Below are 16,911 nucleotides of genomic sequence, written 5' to 3' on the forward strand. Positions count from 1 at the left end.
TAATTAACATGTTAAACAATATAGTTGCGTCACAGACACGGAAATAAATTTTGATGGGGTCGACATTTGACTGACGCTGATTTTCTTATTGTCTGTAATTTTTACCCGAAATAAATTTTGAGAAGTGCCCATAAAAGGACTGGTAGATAATGTGTCACATTGAAAAATATCCCGATCTCTGCAATATATGTGAACCAATCGTTGATTGTACTTACTTGATTTTATTCGCAACCGTACTCAAACCGGATCGTTTTTTTTTCTCATTTCGCTCTTTTTGAAGTGCGGTCGGGAATAAAATATTTAAAAAAAAAGACGATTTTCCGATTTTATTTTTTTTCCCATTTTCCAAAAATTAGGGTCGGCGGTTTTGTAAACCAAGAAATATAAAAGTCGTGGCCTAACGGCTTCTTTGAAATATAAGAAACACTATTTACATGCAAACATTTTTCCCAATTGAGCCAATTTTGCGATTAATTTTTTTCCCAAAATGGGGGTTTTCACGACGCGAAATTCCCAAAATTCCAGTGTGGCATTTTCCCAAAATGGAGCGGAAAAAGCCTGATAAATATTATAAGCTGACCACTGTTTATCTTTCAACAGAATATTTACCGATCTGAATTATTAAAGAGTGATAATTAAATAATTAGTTATATGGCGATAATATTACACATCTCTGCCGATTGCCGAATTGAATTGAACAGTGATAATTAATTAATTTGTTTTCTTACTCCTAAACTATCCTGAACGACAGCAGGATATTTTAATTAAAGGGATACGAGAAAAACAGGAGCGGTTTAATTGTATTTAAAGTCTAATTAATCGCATATGTCAAATAAATAGGCGACTCAAATAAATACCGGTACGCGTTTTGTTCATTGCTATCTCCTTGAAAGAGCATTCAATTAAATTACACAAATAACCGGAAAGGATAAAAAGCACAAAGGAAATATTTAGCGGAAAGAGCAAAAAAAATTTTTTTTTTGAAAGTAACAAAAAACAAATTCAGTCGGGCCGATTTTAGTGGGTCGGTCAGGTTATGCCAAACAAAAGAATTTTTAAGGATGGCCCGGTCGTCAATTGGTTTACTTCAGCAGGTAACACATCAGCATGACCAGGGCTCAACGTTAACCTAAAAACCAACTTGCCCTGCCGGGCAAGTACTTAGAAAATCTACTTGCCCTGAACGTAAGGCCACTTGCCAAAACATGAAATATCACATTAACTGTAAACCTCATATTTTTTATTAAAGATCAAAATGATACACCACAAAACCTTATTTTATTTTTGCACATTTAACAAAATGATTACAGCAATAAAAGTCTAATTAAAGTCTAAATTTATTGCTCTTTGTTCTTTTTTGCACTTGCCTGGGCGAACAACTAGATTATAAAATAACTTGCACGGACCCAACTTTTACTTGCCAGGGCAATAGGACAACTGTTAATGTTGAGCCCTGATGACGTATGCCAATAGTACACAACCAGTCTAAATTATTCATCACGTGGCATGGATTACGACTCAAAAATAACTGATGAATATTTGGACCAATCGGAACGCGTTTATATCTTGTCATTTAGGCGAACTTGAATAAAGTTCTTTCATAAATCTTCGCGAAGTACTCACAAAATAATGACGTTTATCACACTTTAAAATGTAAACAATATTGATACACGGAATTTCTACTGGCCCACCGGGCGTACGATATGGTAATTTTAATAAGCCCGAGCTATAATTTACGCCGGGCGGGCGCTTATTTCGCAGACTGGATATGTGCAAAACAATATACACCCTGTTCTTCAAAGGGGGGCATAAATATCGTTAGAAAAATATCATATTTTTCTTTAATCCACATTATTGTTTTTAGCCCTGAAATGATCAGTCTGGGCCGGTGAGGGCTGCATGATTATAGGACCTCCTGGCCAGCAATCAGGGGTTTTTTTTACTAAGAAAGTGACGCCGATATTCGGCGTCTTCCCCTACCAGAATTTTCCCCCTAAAACTACCATTTCCCCTCAAAAAATATAATTTTTCACCAAAATATAATATTTTACCCTCAAAGAAATGAGGTTTTTTTCTTTTGGGAAGTCGACACTTATCAGATTTGTAACATGTACAACGATCTCGATCTCTCTCTCTCTCTCCCGACGAACACTCAAATCTGGGAATCCCAGTGATTCTATATATAGCTCTTAAATTACGTCATGGAAACTGGGCAACTAATCGTATTAATCATGTGACTATTTTACTGGATTCCGGTCTTGCGCGAGAAGGGTGTTTCGTAAATTAATGACCGGAAACCAGTCGAATTTTCATCCGGGTTATGTGAAAGCCAAGATATAAACGTTAAAACAGAAAAAAGTCTCACAATTGGCGTTCATACACGAACAAAATAAAACGTTCGGACTCGGAAAATATTAACTGCGTTGACGCATTTTTTAAGAATGAATCATCAAAAACCGTTGAAACCCAGCAGGATTCGGAGGTACATGTAATCAACATCGATTAATACTGTCGGATTTTTGTGAAAGTGAAAGTAGACAATCGGCAGCTGCCGCACCTCAATACTGCCGCAGATCTAGATCGTCAACCCATTCATCATGAAATTGAAATCACAATATTGACATCGTTCCCCGGCCCCAGTTGAAAACATTTCCCATTATTAGATCTACCCCTGCAACTTTATTTAGGACTTTGACTTTAATATCATACTTGTTCATGTGTTTAAGAACAAAAAAGTCAGAGACATGCCTCGTTTTCTAAAAAAACAACCCTGAAGTCTGTAGGCGAATTATAGACATTGAAATGAACAGTTTTTATTTTTTCCCCAAATATGTTTCGCGCTCAATTTTCCCCTTTTACCCAGCGTCCAGCGTCTTCCCCTTTTTCTAAAAAAAAAACCCTGGCAATAAATTATAATGGTAGTCTAAGGAATATTCACTAGCTAGTGATTTTTCATTCAAAATCGGTCCGGTAGTTTTGTTCATCTCCCATCCATATACATGTAAGTTCAACCTTAGTAACTATTATACTGAACACATTTCGAGGGCTGCCCGCAAGACTGTCGTAACTGCCTTTTTTGAAATTTTACAGGAGAAGCAAAACACATCACATTTTCTCCATTCTAACTGTTAACAACAAAATACTTCACATTTTGTTAAAGAATGGAGAAACAAACATATTTCATATGATCAAGAAAATATATTTTTTTAAATAAAATGACTTTGTGGAATTAATTGACTTACTACACTCTTGCGCTGAAATTGGACATGTTCGGGACTTTGAATTCCCTGCAATACTGTAGTAAGTCAACTTACTACAGTATTGCAGGAAATATTAATGGTAAGCAATACTCTTTTTTTCTCTGCAATACAAATTTAAGGGTTATGGAAATAACATAAACATTCTTTAAAAGTGATTTTTTTTTATTTTTTTACTTTTTCAACACATGTTACACTAAAAATGTGCATATTTGCATATAATTGGCATTTGGTGTGATAAATTAAACAAAGTTTAATGGTATTGTCAATATTTTTATACAAATTCGCTGATCAAAGAGTAGATAAACATGGAAAATACTGCAAATTGATTATCATTAACCTTATTATCTTTAAAAATAGGCAAAAACATCACATTTCTTAAATATTTCATGATTTGTTTCATTTTGTATTATAAAATCACAAGTTTCCAGTAATTTCAATATTTCAGTGCACACATTAGATAGAACTTAAACTGATAAAATAACAATGAAGTAACTGACAGCAGGCAAATCGTTATGTATAATATTATAATATAAATTTTTCATTTTTTGTTAATGTTAAAAAATGATACTGACGTTAATGTATGAATAATACTAATTATTATTCACCTGATCCAGTATGTCCTAATGCACACCAATAAACTAGAATACAATAATGAAATTGCATAAGTGATGTTGATTTGTATCTACAGACCTGTCAACTATACTTGCTGTTAAGTTGTTTATGGACAAGAACAATGTCTCAGTATATAAATGCTACATACTTTAGACATTATTATTCTAATTTGAATAATACTTTAAACATTGTTCAGAAATTTGTTTTATTGTTATTTCTTAATTATTGTTTAACTTGATCAGGCATGTCTGACATAGTAAACAAGAGTGCCAAACTGTCACAAGATACGCCCGTTCTAAGGTTTTGGACACCATGCTCAATGCTTGAAAGTGTCCTCAAGACCTAGTTATTGACCCGGCATGACCCATATTTGAACTTGACCTAGATATCACTTAGATGTAACATCTGACTAAATTTGGTGAAGATCAGATGAAAACTACTTCAATTAAAGAGCGGACAACATGCTTAATGCTTGAAATGCACTATGTGACCTCGTTTTTGACCCGGCATGACCCATGTTCGAACTTGACCTACATATCATCTAGACACAACTTCTGACCAAATTAGGTGAAGATCAGATGAAAACTACTTCAATTAGAGAGCGGACACCATGCTAAATGCTTGAAATGCACTAAGTAACCTCGTGACCTAGTTTTTGACCCGGCATGACCCATATTTGAACTTGACCTACATATCATCTAGACACAACTTCTGACCAAATTTGGTGAAGATCGGATGAATACAATTTGAATTAGAGTCCGGACAAAGTGGCGCCGTTGAAAATGCACTAATTGACCCTATGACCTAGTTTTTGACCCGGCATGACCCATATTCGAACTTGGCCTATATATCAACTAGATGCAACTGCTGACCAAGTTTGGTGAAGATCGGATGAATACAATTTGAAATAGAGTCCGGACAAAGTGGCCCCTTTGAAAATGCACTTATTGACCCTATGACCTAGTTTTTGACCCGGCATGACCCATATTCGAACTTGGCCTAGATATCAACTAGATGCAACTGCTGACCAAGTTTGGTGAAGATCGGATGAATACAATTTGAAATAGAGTCCGGACAAAGTGGCCCCTTTGAAAATGCACTTATTGACCCTATGACCTAGTTTTTGACCCGGCATGACCCATATTCGAACTTGGCCTAGATATCAACTAGATGCAACTGCTGACCAAGTTTGGTGAAGATCGGATGAATACAATTTGAATTAGAGTCCGGACAAAGTGATGCCTTCCGCCCGCCGCCCGCCAAGGGGTTTCACATAATACGTCCCGTATTTTATACGGGCGTATAAAAATAGAGATAGTTCTTACAGAATCTCTAAGAACTACATCAGTTAATAATTAAATAACATTAAAATGGAGTTATAAATGTTACATTCTGCATAATATTGCCATGCTTAAATATGACCAATTGGAGTTACTGGTGGGGTAACAATAGATAAAAGGGGTGGTGTACCCGTGGAATGATTCCCTTTGAACATAAGTGAACAAGGTCAACATACTTGTCCCTACCAAGTGGTATCAACTCAGTGTGAAGAACAGAGAGCATTATTTGGCAAGGATTTGGAACATCCCCACATGATGAGCGTAGACGCTTGAACAAATCTACAGATTTGACTAGACCATCATAATCAGTTTGGTAGTCAAACTTGTTTGGGGATTCACTGTTTAATTTCAATAACTGGATAGAATGCCAGTCCACTTTCTCATTGTTTTCATTGAGGTGAAAATTTTTCAATTGTACCGATATTGCCTTAAAGTCAAAGAAATCAGTGGGGCCCATCTCTTTAACAATGTATGGTTGTTCTCTCCTAGCTGTTCGAACAACAGCTGACCACTGAGCAGTTGTGTATATTGAAATCTTTCTTGATGCTGCCTCGACACAGGCATGTATGCTATCAGCCTCATTTTGAGTATGACCTTTGATAAGGTATTTGTGTTGTATGGTGCTGATACCAAGACTTTGAAGGGAATGCCAAAGCATAGTTATGTAGTATTTATTTTTGTTTTGGGATGAGCAATTATCAGAGTAGAATATAAAGTGCTTAATACCTTTTTTTCGTTTAGCCTTGATAAAATCCAGCACACAAGACGCAATCTCACATGCCCCACGGCCAGAAATGACTTCGTTCCATATATAGCAATAGCCATCCTTAGTGCATAGGTCATATATTGTAAAATTGAATGATGACAGTTTTCTTTTATAATATAAACATGATTCATTACTGTGAGGTGTGAGCAGGACCTGTTCAAGATCAAAACATGCTACACATAAATCATGATCAGTTTTGGCCTTTTCTTTATCATCAACTTTGCTCTGTCGGGATTTTATTTTATTGTTGATGTGCCTGTTATATTCACCTTGTTGGGCTTGTTTGACATCTGGACCAGCATTTTCAACAGAAACACAGAAGTCACATCTATCCTTTATAGGTTTATGAAAAGAAAGGTTGTACTCGCAGTCAAATATTTTTCTGTACATCGAAATATGTACAGGTGATAAATCTTCTTGTTGGCATTGCTCTTTATACAACTGATACATTTTTTTTACATTTAACTGTGCTGGCAAGTACCTTTTACTTGTGTCTTTCCTACAATAATGGCTATCGACACATTGGAAAGATTCTATATGTTGCCTCACTCGATCCTTCGCATCACACGACACAGTGTTTGGTCTGTTTCTATGCTTACCTCGCATGTCTTTTTCACTGACACCCAACATCCCCAGTTTTCGGTAAGCTGTTTTAATAACAGTCTCTGAAATGTCAAGTGTATGAAGGAAGAAGGTTTTACATACCTTTTCTGGTCCAGTGCCTTGCTTCGGGAGACTCCATTGAATAGAAACCTTTCTATTACCCCCTGAGCTTTTTTGAACTTGCTTAGGTTTTTGTTTAGCATATGTTCCAACATACTGCCATTGTTTTGAGACTTCGCCCAATTGCCAGAACGAATGAAAAATGCTCTCGCGGTCATTTAGTGAAAACTTTTCGTGGCATTTATATCGGCACGAGTGGCCACAGCCTGGACGAATAAGACGGGCTAATTGCTGCTTCCCTGTCATCAAAGAAATATAGGTCTTACCTTGACCCCTTGATCTTTTGGCCACTGTCCTTTTCCACTGATGTTCGTTTCTAAGCCTTTTTCTCCCTCTTCCATTTACTGGTCTGGTTAAACCACTTACATCCGTTTGTGTCACCTGAGCTAAACCACTTACATTTGTTTGTGTCACTTGAGCTAAACCACTTACATCCGTTTGTGTCACCTGAACTAAACCACTTACATCCATTTGTGTCACCTGAGCTAAACCACTTTCATCCGTATGTGTCACCTGAGCTAAACCACTTACATCTGTTTGTGTCACCTGAGCTAAACCACTTACATCCATTTGTGTCACCTGAGCTAAACCACTTACATCCGTATGTGTCACCTGAGCTAAACCACTTACATCCGTTTGTGTCACCTGAGCTAAACCACTTACATCCGTATGTGTCACCTGAACTAAACCACTTACATCCGTATGTGTCACCTGAACTAAACCACTTACATCCATTTGTGTCACCTGACCTCTTAGTTTACTCAAAGGAATATTGTCTTCATCTCTTAGTTTACTCAAAGGAATATTGTCTTCATCATTGTCTGACAAACCATCATCTGTACGTATAACATTATTGTTAACCTGCACAATTTCATCATCACCATCATTATGATCATCTTGATGATAATCATCATCACCATCAGGCACATAATCTGGATCTTTTGAATCATCATCTTCACAATCAAAATCCTCACCTTCAACATTTTCATAAAATTTGCTATAAATGCAATGGTCATTTATATTCTTGTCAATCTGTCTTTAACTTATGGGTACATCACTTAAAACCTTTTCATTAAGTGATGAGTCAACATCATGTTTGCTTGAATGGCTTTTGTGTGTTCTTTCTTCAGAAAAGGTAGATAAATCAATTGATTGCAAAAAGGTGGCACTATCATCTAACCCAACTATTGTTTCCATAATCATGTGATCAAAATCAGACCCTGCATTACTGCAATCAAAGTCAGATATAGATGAAACACTTGAGCATGTGCTAACACTAGAGCTTTCAACAACTGAGTTTGCAACACGCTTTGTGTATTCACTGTCACTTACAGGATCAAACCCTGAAAACTCACTATCTGAATCAGAATGTGCTGTGTTTTCATTGTTTACCATTGATAGTTCAAATGGAACTGATGAAGGAAGTTTAAGGGAAGCAGCTAGATGTCTTATAAACAAGCAAAGGGAGGAGGCATTAGAATGTGAGGTTAAGGTAGCTTTTCCATCTGAGCTGAGCATACCACACTCATTTCGACTGTGAGGGTCAAAAAAGAAATATGTATTAGAATGCTTCATTAAGGCACTTGAATAGCATGGTTCTAAATCCCCCATAGTAAACATGCAACCCGCAGTTTCTGCTGTACCAATACACTTACCAATAGCATCTTCTAGACTAAAAAATGTTGAGTCATTATCAGCACCAATAGACAAAGATCCATAAACAATATTTTCAAGTCTACAAACAGACTTTGGAATGTCTTCAATACACAAGTATTGCTTTTTCAAAGCAATTGATTGATACATAATGTCACCTTCTTTTAAAATAGAGTCAAGTGCTGAGGTGTCCCATTCAGATGGATTTGACTGTGAACACTTTTGCGCAGCGCATATGGCATTTGCTATGCACTGTCGACCATTTCCACCAAACTTCAAATGCCCTTGACTGTAACTGGCTTGTACCACCATCATATTGGAAGGTCTCTTTCTGTTTATATAATAAAAGAAATGCTGTCAAAAATAATAAAATTTTCATAATTATTCTCCAGAACAGAAGATAGTACATAAAGTTTATAACTTCTTTATTTGTTTTTGTGACATTGTTTTAACCAAGTAAATTACAATCTTAAAATACCTTTTAATTTGCAACTTCTTTCTATTCAATAACTTTTTTATCAAAACATAACAAAAGATATTTTTGTGTTACCTTATTTATTTTTATGCTGTTATCTTAAAACCAACCTGGCCACGGTAAGTTAAAAATTCTACAGAATACAGGCTGTTGAAATCGCCATGATTCTGAAACATAAAGCATAATCGACATTCATGCCATACAAAATTTATATGATCAATTAGCATGATAAAATATCAAAGAACAAAAAAACATAATGAAAAATACTATTTCTTAAATAATAACTAAGCGTTGTAGTAAAATAAATAAAGTTTTAATGTTTTAAATAAGAAAACTGTTACCTGAATACATGTAGTAAACTAATTTCATTGTAGAACTTCATTAATTGTTCTGCTTTGTTTGAACAAAATTTATATACTTGCAGATGCACTGCAAAAGATAAAACAATGCTTGGCTAAATTTATACATAATTTTCTGAGAACTAAAGAATGCTCTTTAAGTAGTGATCGAACCCGTGACTTCTTGGGCGACACCATAATTATCAATTACACCTGTTTGACCAATTAATATTTTTATAAGTGCAAAAGAACCAATGCTTTTTTACCTGCACAATGAATAATTTCAGATTTTGTAATGCTTTAATCTCATAATATTATATAAAAGTATTAAATGGAATGCTTAAATTAAAGAAACAACAACATAATAAATTAATAATCTTACCTTTGGCATGGTTTTTAAAAGGTGCATCAAACATTTGATCTTGTAGATATTATATGAGATGTACGAGTTTGAAAATAACTCAAGATGTTGTAAAATACTATTTAAACCATTTTCCAAGATAAACTGATGATGTCATCAACATTATGACAACATTATGACATCACATTGTGTTGACTGAGACTGTATTGCAGGAACAAATACCATGAAGATCAATAAAATGTATGTGCAATAATGTAGTAAGTTGACTTACTACTGTATTGCAGGAATGTTTATATTCAGAATGAGATAAGACTATATTGCATTATAGACATAAACACTATTTGCTTTAAGAATAAAGCAAAACTTTTTTTTGCAGTGATGTAAAACATGATAACAGGTATAAAAATGCAATAAAGTCAATTTTGAAAAAATATGCAGTTAAGACAGTCTTGCGGGCAGCCCTCGATTTGTATTCTCAATTTTGAAGCATTTGTTTTAGCAAAACAAAAACACTAATTTTCCAATTTTAGTCAAATCACGGCAAATTTTCCCAAGCCAAAGGGACCCGGCTCAATTCCCAAAATGGTGAAAAAAAAAACACACACTGCTTCATATATAAGATAATTATATATAATATAATGATTAAAGGACATATTTAATTTTTGCATATTTATGAATAAAATCCTTCAAATTTACTGCTGAAGAAACAACAAGAGATGTGTTTGTCAGAAACACAATGCCCCTTATTGCGCTGCTTTGAAATAAAATTCAATATATCATTTGGCAGGTTTAGAAATTATCTCCCTTTTATAGCTTATTACTTCCCTTGGATTGTATTTTTTTACTTTTAACCGTGAAGGATGACACTGACCTTTAAATTTGTTCTAGATTATTTCCTTTAAAAATATATTACTTCCATTGTGAAAATGATCTGTACCTGCCAAATGATATAAAATAGAAATTATCTTCCTTTAAAGCTTGTTACTTCCATTGGATTTTGTTTTTTGACCTTGAAGGATGACCTTGACCTTTCAACACTCAAAATGTGCAGCTTCATGAGATACACATGCATGCCAAACATCAAGTTGCTATCTTCAAATTGCAAAAGTAATGGCCAATGTTAAAGTTTTCGGATGGACGGACGGACAGACTGACTGACACACTGACGGACAGTTCAACTGCTATATGCCACCCTACCGTGAGCATAAAAACAACACCACGGTACGCAATTATATATTTTTTGCCTGGTAGATTTGCGAGAAAAAGTTTAAAAAGCACTTATATTAAATTAAACATGAATAAACAAAGATCTGACATACCATTCAAAGTAACAAACAATAACTTATAGAACAATTTAAATATATGGAATTTATTATACGACATGTTAACAACATTTGATTACCAAAAATCGATTCATGCTTGCAGCGAGAGATGATTTCTGTCATCTTTGACAAGCAGGTCACGCAGGTTTGTTTATAACAAAATCCAGAGGGCGCTAATGAAATACCGCGAGTTAACCGGGTTTGAGTATATCTTTAAGTCACATAAAAAATGGATATCCAGTTGCTTAAAAAATATTTATTTTAAAAAGGAAATGTTTTAAGGAATTTAAATAAACGCTGATGAAAGAGCAGATGAAATTCTGAAAATATTGCACATCTCAAATCAGGGCCCTCAATCTATTAAATCTGCCGCCGAAATTCGGCGGCAGTCCCCTTGCTGAAAAGTATACTTTTTACCCCTTTTTTTTTGGGGGGGGGGGGGTAAATTCCCCCCCCCTCCCCCAAATTATTATTTTTTTTAATAGAAAGATGTGTCTCATGATTATTATATCTCAATTCTATTTCAATTTGATCTTTTCAAACATACTAGATTATGAAAAATGCAATGAATATAGTGCAAACATGTACAAATGTAATAATGAGATAGTAAGTAAAAAAATCCCCCAAAAAGGGAAACGCCACAAAAATTTCCCCTCCTAAGGGCTGCGGACCCCTTCCCCCAAAGTAGTGTGAGGGTGCTGCAAATTTTTTACCAAACATAACAAGGGGTTAACAGTGCTGCAGCTAGGATTTGAAAAGGGCAAGTGGGGAGGGGGGGCAATATCGTCAAAAGGGCACTTCGAACGAGCGGTCGTATCCAAAATGCTCCTTGCTGGATATTCAGTGTTTTTTTGGATGAAATATTTGGTGTTATTCGGCCCCATTCCCCCATCTGTCGAGTATATATTTCCCCCCCAAATATTTGAAAAATTCCCCTCTTGGAACTGTAAATATAATTTTCATTAATACCCTATTTAAATACGTCTTTCGTTACGAATTTATTTACAATAATTTTCCTGAACTGCCGCATTCGCATGTTTACTTTCTTTTAGCCTTTACTCCTTTTCCACAAACCGTACGTAGTTCACTATCACGACTTTCGCTTTATGACATGTACCGCAAACGGTACGTATTCCACCATGTCGCACAACAGCAAAAGCTATCAGAATAAAAGTGACGAAAACACAGAATTCTTTTAAATCAGGCATTTTAGATGTTCTCAGAAATGGTTTAAACACAAGGGACAAAATGAGGACGATTTTGGTAGAATCCAGTCTTGGTATTAATTTTTTTTGGGCACTAAACCGGTCGGGCTACCAGCTTGGAAATTTCACTAGCCCGAATCAATGTTAACTAGCCCGAATTAAAGTTATTATTTTGTTGCATTTGTAACTATCTTTGTATTGAAGAAAAATAAAACAATGAAGATTAAACAAATAAACACTTAATTCTGTATTTTGTTAATAGTTAATTGTTGACAAAAAATTTAACACAAGGTCTCAAGACATCTCCATTCCATTATGGACATTGTCTGAATCACCGACATCCAGGTCTAACATGTAAGGTTTGCTCTTAAAGGCAGCCTGAAAAAATAATGTTATAACATGATACAAATTGTCCACACAAATATCTTAATAAAGTAAATGCACTGCCAAACTAGCAAATTAGCAATAATACCTGTGCATTAGAAGAACAAGAAGGCAACTTTTCTGCCACAACTTTTGAGTCTTCTTAATCTAAAACGACATTTGAAGCAGAAGTACCATTGCCAAAGCCTCATCTGGTTTGTCGCCAATTGTACCAGCATCTAAAATGCAGTATGGTACACATTTTAATTTACTGTCAGGATTTTTTCCTCGACATACATCTTATATCTGTTAAAACTATACTTGTAAGTTAATGCATGATATTTAATTGCATGTTTTTTTTCCATCATGTATGAAATGCACTTACCAGCCAGTCAGCTTTACAGGCTCAGAATCAAATTCTTCAATACTTGGCGACATCAAAACGAAGTCAAAACCGATTATTCTTCCATTACGGCTGGAATATTTGTTTCATTGACTGTTTTCGTTGCTACTAATAAATTTCATTCTCATTTTGCGGTTGATGTTTGTGCGTTGTGCCCACAAAAAACGCAGAAAAGACATTAAGATAAATTAATCGCAGCGAGTTCTCCACCCAGTAATAATAATAGTTAAATTGTGTCGCGAGATCGACTTACAACACTGTTCGATAAGCATCTAATCAATGAGTGCTCAACAGGAATAACCGATGCAGTTTTTAATTAGCGTCAATGTGAAGCTATTTCGGACTTGTTACTAAGTTTGGACATGAAAATAGCACTCGACCGATCGGGCTACCGGTTAGGTATTTTCACTTGACTGACGCAAACATCAATCGATTCGGTCGACGGGGTTACCAGAGACGGAAACTAATGTTTTACAATTGGTTGCCCACACGGGCAACCATCTTTAGTATTTTGGTTGCCCATCTAAAGACAAACGAGCCCAGTACGATGTACATGTAGGGTCGTGTGAATATAAGAATTTCTTTAAATAAAATAAAAGATAAGTTAACAACAACATTGCTTAATTGACAAACTTCCTGTGTATTATGTCATAATATAAGTCTGAGTTAAATCATTTCATTGGCTTTGATAAATGAATTTTATTAAACTAATTATTAACTCACAGTCGCCAATTTCATTAATTGTTTAAATGCACTAAGTCCAAATAATTAGACGTATTCTGTCGATGTAAATCGACCTCATATTTATAGGAGTAAAATGCACTGAATTGTTTCAAGCTTAAAAAGCAAGTTACCCAGCTGGACTTCTAACTTTTGAATTTGAGTTGCCCAGGTCAAAATGTACTGGCCTCGGGCTCACAGGCAACCACTAATTTCCATCCCTGGTTACCTCCAAGACTGGAATCATATTGCCTGTACGATCTTCAACATTGTTGAAAAGGCGTACAAACTTGATACGTGTATTATATGCTATAGTATGTATTATCAATGGCCAATTGTTGCAAGAGCATTTACACACAATGGCATGCAAGATTGAAACAAAACAATGTGTATTATTGGATAAAAAAAACACATGTTGTTTTGTCGTATATATTTTGGAATAATGTTTTTCTCTCTATGTTTAGTGGTAAAACTTTATTTTGTAAAGTTACTTGCTAAGAACTGAAATTTCCCCTTTTACGCGCAAATTTTCCCCCCCTCAGGGGACCCGACCCTTTTCCCCCAAAACTGAAAAAAAACAACACACTGAATTCATTTTTATATTATTTCCATTATTATTATTAATCCATGTAAATAAATATATCCCCTTTTTTGACCTTGAGAACGTCTATTATTAGCCTCGATGACCTTGACCCCAGTAACCTCATCAAAAGGTTAAGATCCATGCAAGGTACCTACATGCCAAATATGTAAGAGATCGGTAAAATATTGAAGGCGCTATGAGAAACTAACAAAAGTGTGGCAGAAAATCTATTATCAGCCTTGGTTGCCTTGACCCCAGTGACCTCATCAAAAGGTAGAGGTCCATGCAAGGAACCTACATGCCAAATATGTGAGAGATCAGTAAAATATTGAAGGCACTATGCGGGGCTTCCGAAGGGTAGGGCGGGGCGCCCTTCTATTTATGCCTAGCTGGAGCACTGTGGGTATTTATTGTGTCCCTACCAAGTCTTTACTTTGAAATCAATAGTATTATTGTTTTTGAATGCTAAATTATTAAATTAAAATATTACTTGGCATTTCGATTGTCAGTTCATCATTCGATCCTTATATCATTAGAATAAGAAAGCAATTATTGCCTAAACAAAAGGTGAGCAACACTGATGTCCAAAACGGGGCTGAAATTAAGGGTTAAATTGGAGATCATTACTATCCTGAATTGATGGATTGGGTTCATCAACACATTTCCATCCAGGCAAACTAGGTAACTGATAAACGGACAAAGACAATGTAACTTATTGTAAGCCAACCGGAAAATAATATATGGTAGCTAAAGAAACTTCAGCGTACAGTTTGTACACAGGTATTGGGCGCGTGGCCAAGTCACTTTAACACTATCAATGTCATAAAACAACTTTTTTTATCAAAAAAATAAAAAAAAATTCTGATATAATATATATCAGAATGTTTTTTTGATGAAAAAAAGTTGTTTTATGACATATTGATTGACTTGGCCACGCGCCTAATACCTGTGAGTTTATAAAGTATTGACAGACCTGTCAAAAATCATAAAAAGCGACATTTAAAGTTATGGTAGCCAGAACTATCTATATGGTTGCGAAATGTTCCGGTATGAAACAGTTCCAGGGGTTTTCCTTGCTTCATTGGGAAGAGGCCCTAGCCTATGGATTTTGGGAAGAAATTGCTCATTTTCGGAAGAATTCTTGCTAAAATTACTGCTTTGGGAAATGAAAAGCTGGTACAAGTTAAGATCTTTGGGAAAACTGCATGATTTTAAAGAAATTTACAATTGGGAAGGGGCCTTTTATTGGCCCCTGTAATATATGACTGAACACCCCCCCCCGCCCCTGAGTTCTTTGAGCAATTTGTCGCAGGGCGAATGGTCGAGCAAATGGTAACAACACAATCAAATTACAAAGGACAATGATGCAATTGTCAAAGCGCATAGACAATAGATCAAACTTATGCTGTGATTAAATGCTACTTGTGATTACTTGTCAAATATTATTTTCATGATTTTTAAATTGCATTAACATCCTAACTTAGAAAAATAATACGACTATACAATAAAATCCTTTTCGATATAAACATATACCTTAGCACCAATTTGGTTTCCACATTGGCCAGCTTGCATATGCACAATTTCGCGCATTGTGTTTATCAATTCTTCTATTACTTATTTAACTAGTTCTTTTCCCTTTCCACCCGTCTGCGCTCTTAACCGCTTTCCGTTGTTGATGACGTAGGTAAACAAGTGAGTATGGATGCTGATTGGTTTATTTACATTAAATGTATCCAATGAAACGTTATTTAAACATGTTACAGATTCGCGCAGTTTTTAATGCTACTTAAAATTGGCGCTTTATAAATAAAAGTTTTCCAGTTAAAGCTACTGTTTCAGTAAAGCAATAAGAAATTATCAACCCGTACTAAGAATACAATTTAATGGCTGAAGTGCAAAATTTCGATGGTCTTTTGTTAAATTTCGAATAATAAAGTGAAACATGGTTTGTTTGTTCACGGAACGTATATTGTCTCATCTAGAGTCCGTGGTTTGTTTCACTTCTTATTATTTCACTCCCTTGATAGTATTTTTACACACAACACTCATAGTTCATAGATGGTGACGTCACTACGGTATTGTAAGACCGGTGTGTACACAATGCTCATAGTAAATAGGGCTCGATTGGTCATTGTCGGCTCGGGTACTACTTACATGTACCCCGGGTACTCTTAAGAATACTTACATGTACCCCGGGTACGGTAAATATACTAACACGTACACGATCAATATTAGACGGTACCCGCGGTGTATTCCCGCCCAAATTCCGATGTCGTAAAACGCGCTACCGATTACCTTAAAACGATATTGTTTATCTTAAACAAACTTCTCTTTAAAAAAACTGCATCAACATGCTTTTTGAGTATGAGTTTCGATAACAGAGGCTATTTAACAGACAATTTACACCAATGTGAACATAATTAATTAAAAAATAGCCGAAAACGACCGATTTAGCGTGAAACATTCACGGGTACGTTTTAGTACATTTACCGTACCCGGGTACATGTAAGTATAAGTAAGAGTACCCGGGGTACATGTAAGTAGTACCCGAGCCGACAATGACCAATCGACCGTTAATAGGCATATCCACATTCAAGATCTGCCAAAAAAAAACAAGTTCACTAGGCATATGATACATACGGTTAAACCTTTTTTCAAAAATAAGATTATCGTTAATTTTTCAAGCTCGATTGTCAGTGTCGATTTAGGTTCTACTTAAACGTGCTAGGGGTACTCTTGAGTATACTAAGAAGTACCCGGGGTACGAAAAATATACTTTAAGTAACG

General features: G+C 35.4%; 2 protein-coding genes across 4 annotated transcripts in view; both read right to left on the bottom strand.

Annotated features, from left to right (window-relative positions):
- Nucleotides 1-15,825, bottom strand: part of LOC127833825 (tubulin beta chain) — a 32,428-nt gene extending 16,603 nt beyond the window's left edge. Inside the window, exon 1 of the mRNA XM_052359302.1 lies at nucleotides 15,658-15,825. Coding sequence (XP_052215262.1) covers nucleotides 15,658-15,714 — 57 coding nt within the window. The 5' untranslated portion in view covers nucleotides 15,715-15,825. The remainder of the gene's footprint in view (nucleotides 1-15,657) is intronic.
- On the bottom strand, nucleotides 3,717-11,209 carry LOC127833824 (uncharacterized). 3 transcript variants are annotated; one of them, XR_008027615.1, is made up of 4 exons: nucleotides 9,171-11,209; nucleotides 8,905-8,996; nucleotides 4,989-8,685; nucleotides 3,718-4,676 (listed from the first exon to the last, which is right to left on the bottom strand). XR_008027615.1 is itself a non-coding variant. In XM_052359301.1 (3 exons), exon 3 carries the CDS (start codon nucleotides 8,667-8,669, stop codon nucleotides 7,740-7,742), a length of 930 nt encoding a protein of 309 aa, XP_052215261.1. In that variant the 5' UTR covers nucleotides 8,670-8,685; nucleotides 8,905-8,996; nucleotides 9,171-11,209; the 3' UTR covers nucleotides 3,717-7,739. The 3 variants fall into 3 exon arrangements, 2 of the variants coding, with proteins under 2 accessions (XP_052215261.1, XP_052215260.1); XM_052359301.1 differs by having other exon boundaries at nucleotides 3,717-8,685; XM_052359300.1 differs by having other exon boundaries at nucleotides 3,735-8,685.
- Nucleotides 15,826-16,911: the final 1,086 nt, after the last annotated feature.

The sequence above is a fragment of the Dreissena polymorpha genome, chromosome 6 (assembly GCF_020536995.1).
Source record: "Dreissena polymorpha isolate Duluth1 chromosome 6, UMN_Dpol_1.0, whole genome shotgun sequence".
Classification (NCBI taxonomy): Eukaryota; Metazoa; Mollusca; class Bivalvia; order Myida; family Dreissenidae; genus Dreissena; species Dreissena polymorpha.